The sequence below is a fragment of the Kogia breviceps genome, chromosome 6 (genome assembly GCF_026419965.1).
Source record: "Kogia breviceps isolate mKogBre1 chromosome 6, mKogBre1 haplotype 1, whole genome shotgun sequence".
NCBI lineage: Eukaryota > Metazoa > Chordata > Mammalia > Artiodactyla > Physeteridae > Kogia > Kogia breviceps.
The window spans coordinates 81848206-81854821 of record NC_081315.1 but is presented as its reverse complement, the minus strand read 5'-3'; the positions used below and the strand labels follow the sequence as shown (position 1 = coordinate 81854821).

General features: G+C 42.1%; 1 protein-coding gene across 3 annotated transcripts in view; it reads right to left on the bottom strand.

Moving 5' to 3' along the window:
- Positions 1-1530: 1530 nt before the first annotated feature.
- The window catches only part of BEND4 (BEN domain containing 4), a 30769-nt gene continuing 25683 nt past the window's right edge, over positions 1531-6616 (bottom strand). Inside the window, exon 5 of one of the 3 annotated variants that reach the window (XM_067036156.1) lies at positions 1531-1737. In XM_067036156.1, coding sequence (XP_066892257.1) covers positions 1676-1737 — 62 coding nt within the window. In that variant the 3' untranslated portion in view covers positions 1531-1675. Of the gene's footprint in view, positions 1738-4168; positions 5811-6616 lie in introns of those variants that run through there. The other 2 variants (XM_059065845.2, XM_067036157.1) reach the window with 2 other exon arrangements.

The following is a 6616-nucleotide window of genomic DNA, read 5'->3' as shown; positions in this document are numbered from 1 at the left end:
CATCACTTCTCTGAGTTCAAAGTTTTGCTTTTATATCCCTGCGTTTTTGTACTGGGAACCTATGACAGAAATGTGAACAAATTTTAATTTATTCACTACTTCAATTAAACAACAAATCCATTCCAAAGTGTTTAAGGGGTTTGAGAACCTTAACTACTAGGGAAAACTGAACTACTCATTCTGCTTACTAAACCCAAAGATTTCCTCTTATTAGCTGAGCACCTTGGCCTTATCAATAAAATGGGGTAGTAACAGTAACACCCTAGAGGGTGGTTGTGAGGATTAAAATGAGAGGATGCATTAAAGTGCTTACCAAAGTACCTGGCGCACAAGGGCTCAATGTATATAAGCGATAGCTATTGTTATTGTTAGTGGTTTTGAATGGGCCCAAACAGTTTTCCAATGTGCACAAGACCCATCAGGCTACTTGTAATGGGGCAATTATTCTGAGAATGAACAGGCTTTTGAATAAGTCATCTTAGCAGATGGATTTTCACTGTAATTTGGGGAACTGTGATTCAGTGAAAACCTAGCCTGTATATTAGCCAGCTATGGATGGTCATGAGGAAATTTAATCTGGTTATTTTTACCACAAAGATTTGGTAATTTAGTGCTTTCAAGAGCCAAGCTTGGGGGCTTCCCTGGTGGCGCAGTGGTTGGGAGTCCGCCTGCCGATGCAGGAGACACGGGTTCGTGCCCTGGTCCGGGAGGATCCCACGTGCCGCGGAGCGGCTGGGCCCGTGAGCCGTGGCCGCTGGGCCTGTGCGTCCGGAGCCTGTGCTCCGCAACGGGAGAGGCCGCAGCGGTGAGAGGCCCGCATACCGCAAAAAAAAAAAAAAAAAAAAAAAAAAAGGAGCCAAGCTTTACCGAGCTGGTCATTAGATGAGTGAAGTCCAGACCTCTCAATGTTTCTTGCAATTGAATATATTGTGGAGGGTAAGAGTGTTCTCTAACGTGTAAACATATCCGCTATAGTTCTGAATTTTAATTAGGAGGCAAGCATTGGTGAGTTATTATTTTTGCACTCCATGTTGTCTGGTATCAATTCTTCACTCTCCTCTAAATAATAACACAAATAGAAGAACTGATGCCACTGGCTGATAATGTAAATAACTGCGGAGGGCCATCAACTGGGTGACATTTTTCTACATTATTCAAGTGAAGTGGTTATTTTTATCCAGTACTTACACGACTGAAAGAAGCCATCACTATGTTTACAAAAATATATCATAATGATACATACTGCTGTTTAGACACATTTACACTAGAGTTCTGACTCAAGCATCCTATTTGACATGTTTTGCCAAGCAGTTTTGGCAAGTGTCACCACATTAACACGCAAGACTTGCACCATATGTGCAAAATCACTTTCTATTACATTTCTAAAAACTGGTATATAAGAACTGTCAAAAATTACAAACATCTGTACTGTGAAATGAGAAAAGTTTAAATCTTTTTTAAAACGAAGTTATCCAAGAATGAGACTTTTTAAAATGATAGAAATCTAAGAAAAACTAAGGAGGTAGTCAGTGGGTATTAGGTTTAGGTTCTAGAGTACACGCTGAATGACAGAATTCAAATGAGGGCAACGTACGTTTGCTTTCCTGAAAACAGTGCATGCTTCATCCTACTTGATGCTCCATCCATTTTCTGACAGCAACAGGAGGTCAAGCCATTAAAGGTGGCAGGAAAATGTAGACATCACGAACTTGTAGATTCCCAAGTTTGTATTATTGTCTAGATTTTTGGAAAACATCTGGTATTACAAGAATATACTGGACTTAACCATTCTATCGATATCCGACACATGGAGGAGTTGGATCAAATAAAATATTGAGTAATTTATATCGCCTTATAATCCTGGTGAACAAATCTCTCAGGTCAATGTGTTTATGACTGATGAAGGGCTAAGAAAGATCCAGAATATAAAATGACCCACTTGCCCTATAGCTATGAAGTAGCCACATGTATAACATATCTCCCAATTCCCCTACCAAAGGAGATGATGACTATTTCCAGCAAATGCTCTAATACTATCCTTTCCATTCCTAGTGAAGCCTTATGAAACATAAATGGTGACAGTAGCCTCAGCGCTGTGGTGGAAATTCTCAGCCAAGAGGGTGGGGCCTGGGTTCAGGGCTGAATATTTTCAATTGACAGTTTTTCTCCAAAGCATTTAATACTGAGGTTAAACCATGAGATTGTGAATGGTGGACCTTCAAAAGAGACCGTGAGAAATGGAAGCTTAGTCACTGCTTGCAGAATATGACGCATCCCCCCACCCCATCTCCCGGTTCCTGGCCTACATCCTCCAAACAGATCACTGAAGGGTTATGCTGGGCCAAGCGGAACTGCACTTGGCGTTCCATTCACCGGGAAAGCAGGCATGCTCCTTGTGATGTGATTTTAATTTGGGAAAACTCAGGGCACATCAAGACACTGTCACTGAGAGTAGGTACGGTTCCCTTGGGGGAATTATGGGATTATGAACCATGCCCAGTCACTGACAAAATACCAAATTTGGTCTGTGGTGTCAGGCCAGACCTATGACCTTTTCTCTCACCAATGAGGTGGAGCAAAGCTGCATCCTGAGCTGTGTTAATTCAATCTATGTCATTCCAATGCTAAAATGACTCAAGGAAGCTGCTAAAAGCTGACATGAGAATGAGTGTCTCCTCAAGACAGCAATTTGTCCAACTGCCAGACAAAGATGTAGAAGATCAAATCAAGAAAATATACAGGTCTCCAGGTCTCCAAAGAGATCAACGGAAAGGCTGACAGAGAAGTGACAGCATCCGATCTTTTCCACTGGTGAGCTTTTAACTTTGCTACAGAGGCTGCAACGGCCTTACCAAAAAAATAAGTGAACGATCCTTGCAAACCCTGATTTGAAAATCAGGTGACCATGCAGGCAACCACCACGAGCCAGGTAATATACCAGTCTTAAAGGGGAAGTGCAAACAGCAGCATGTGACATGGACTAAGGAGAGGACAAAGCAGAACAGCCAAGCAGATACTGTGCCACAGCCCAAGGGCCATTAGTGCCCGGGTCAGGCGGCGGGTTCGGCTAAAGGAACACAGCAACTACATCAACGGTGAAGAGTGTAATGGAACGTCTGACTGGGGACGGGATCGTAGGTCCTAGACCCAGGAGAGGCGTTAGAACTGGCCGTGTGATGCTAAGTCAGTCATCTTTCTGGGCCTTGACTGCTCACGTGCATAAGAGATGACCATTGTGCAGCTCGTAACATTTTAGAATTTGTGAAGTATTGGAAAACAGCTGACAGAGAGATAATTCACCTGAAAATAGGGGTGGGAGGAAGAGACCAGATGTACCTTCGAGCAAAGGCTGGTGCAGCCACAGGCCTTGAGGGGCAGAGCCTCCTGACCCCAGGAGCCTTCTCAGGGGACGATAACAGGAGTGGAGCAAGCACTTGTCATAAGCACGCCAACCTGTGAGGCTATGGAGAGTGAATGCAGAAATGCTCCATCACCACCTTCAGTGAAGAAAAGCACAACACATGGCTCCATGATGACACGTGGATGTGAAGATGTGCGGAATTCGCAAGCTTTCAGGGAAATGATAAGAATTGGAAGTTCTTTTTTTTTTTTTTTTTTTTTTAAGGCAGTGGTCAAATATTGCTGCTATAGCAAAAAAGTCCAATGCTAAGAAAGGAAAAGTAAGATGGGAAAGACGGGTGAGATTATGGTGGTATTTTTCTCCTGGCCAAGATTTCATTCATGTCACCAAAGATTCTTAGAAGATATTGACTTCTAGACCTTGAAAACTCCTCAGGGAGTATCTTTCTTCCTCGGATAGCCAAAGACACTAGTCTCATCGTTCCCAGAAGCACTGTATTTGCCCTTATCTTTTCCTTTACCTGCAAATTTTAGCTAAGTTGCTCCAAAACAGGATGGAAATATTCGTTCTCCCCGTACCACTTAACAGATCTGACAAATGACCATCTCTATAAACAAACTTTTCAGTGGGTGAAACGAATAATCATAACAAAAGCTAAAGAAGGACCTATTGCTAGGGTCATGCACAGAGTTGATGCTAATTCTAGAAGATAAAGGGTAATTTATTATTTTACTTTGTCAAAAAGTGGCAAAAAACCCTCTTTATGCATGGATGCTCATAAACTTTAAATGAATTTCCAACCCATTTTCAAAACCCTTAGTCATGTTTCTAGATGACATTAGCAGCCTTCACTAACAGCTGCCCATTTAGCCCCCAACTCTACAAAGAATGCAGACATCTGGATTAGGGTGATAAAGGAAGCCTCCCCTCCCACCCAAACCTGAAGCACTCGGAAAGATTCTAGCATCTCTAGAGCATCTGAGGATAAGAAATGGTTCCAAAGACATTACTACTAACTTCACAGATGAAGCTCAACAAATTAAAGCAGGGAAAGTGGGTGGGAGTGGCCACTGCTAACCCAGCCACAGCCAGTCGTTCAGGGGAATGCTGGCGGGAAGGAGGCACACCACAGTTCGGCTGAAACATTTCCACTGGTGACAACAAGAAACGAGATTTATGCAAATTCTAAAGATCAACTCAGCACAAAAAGACCCTCACATTTCTGAGAAATTCCAGACAAGCCCATTGCATAGTTGTCAGAATGGCCTTGAAGCTGTGTGTATACAATTCCAGAACATCTGGTCAATTCCGTGAGTACCATCAGTCACATCACTTGTTTGGTCCTCAGTGCACCAAACAACTAGCTGACTGAAACTCTCATTGTTCAACCCATCGCTTTGGCATTGTGTCAACAGAGCCCGGTTTAAGGCTATGGAGACTGTGGATCTGTGAACTTACAAAAGCGAGCATTTGAAAATGGTTTTGAATCTTTGGATGTTTCTTGACTGAAACAGTGAAAACGATGACTGTTTGTTAACTTCAGAGATCATATAGTGCCTTCCTGATCAACACAGGAGAAATTGTTTTGTGTGGTAAAAATAATAGCTGACTTCCAATTAATCGTTGTCTACAGGGGGCTTCTGATCTCTGGTTTCTTTTTAATAACAGGCTCTGTCAGTGTAGACACAGCATGCAATGTCACCTATCCTATGTCTTTGCTGAGAAGTACAAATTCAAGTCTTTGGAAAACATAAAGACAACTTATTTGAATTAAATTAAGAGAATGCTTGTTCCTTGTCCCTTAGGATAACACCATGTCTCTACCTTCTCCCATGGGCAGGAACACTAACCCAGCCTCTGTGTGGACCAGCTCTGCTCAGGAAACAAGAGCTTACTTGAAGATTTCAGACAGGTGACCAGGAGCTCCCCTCTCTTTTTCACCCTCACCGTCTAACTAGTCATCGTTTAAAATCAATTGTCATTTTTTTCTTTGTATAATGTAATATTTTGAAAATCTCTGTAGGCTCCATAGACTTCCCAAACAACCCTAAAATGGGTTTGTACTAGGAACTGTGGCAGTAGGTCAAGAGTTAAGGTTTAGGATGTGCAAACCTTAACTCTGTTAGGATATGACAGAGTGACATGCTTTGGATTCTAAAATGATGGTAACAGAACATTCACAACTGGAACTCTTGAGAGGACCGGCTGCTAGTGTGGAAAGACTTTGTCCACTAATCACCAGACCCATCCTGGGAATTTTTACTGAAGACTTCATCCTGGGAAGCCTGGTGATCGATCCCTTCATAAAATGAGCCTCCGTTGTGCAGGAAAGTCCCCACTGCCCGCCCCTGCCGAGCGTGACCCACAGCGTCACTGAACACTTTGTTTATCTGCTCCTCCGAGGGCATCCACCAGTCGGGGTTGGAGGTACAGTGCATCCTAATGAATTCTGTGGGAATACACACAACAGTAAAAGAAAGAGAGAGAAAAACAGCTGGTTTTTGCAGCGAGTGATAGGAAGGCTGCTTAAACTTTAACAGAAGCTCTATAAGAAAAGCTTTATGGGACGTCCAATGTAATGCCATGATGATGTCACTTATTAGACCCAACTTACGCCATACACATTTCCTACTCAGGTGCAAAAGTAAAAATTACATAAGTGCGAGTGATCCCTCTAAGGCACGATTGCTATGAAAGGCAAATTTGATTTGCGAGGCGTGGTATGCGCCATGCTTGGTAAAAAAAGTTAAGAGTACATTTCAAAACCCTGTTGTTAACATGCTCACATTTTTAGAATGTTAACTATCCCCAGAAGCACAGCAAATATCATTAGATATTTAGCTACTGATTTGTAGATTAAGTGCAAAGAAATAAAATCTCAATGAGTAAGAAATTGTCTAAGTTTTGGTTCAGAAGAGGTTTCACATTCTTAAAATGTTACTATAGGCTATAGTTTATTTCTCTAATTGTGATATCTATAAGTGTACTGACAAATATTTTTTAGATGGCTTTTCCTCTAAATATTTAATATCACCAGAAAGCAATTAGCGTGCCTGGAAGAAAGAATATACCCAAAGTAGCTCAGACTCCAATGAAACAAACTCGGCCTCCCTTGGGTTGAGCTCATATTAACCCTTCCTCTATTTTCTCAGGGAGTCAGGGGACATGTACCGTTCCTACACAGCTATTTTAATATGGACATCTGTAAACTGAAATGAGCATTCTGGAAAAAGTTCTACTGAAATGAGCGTTCTG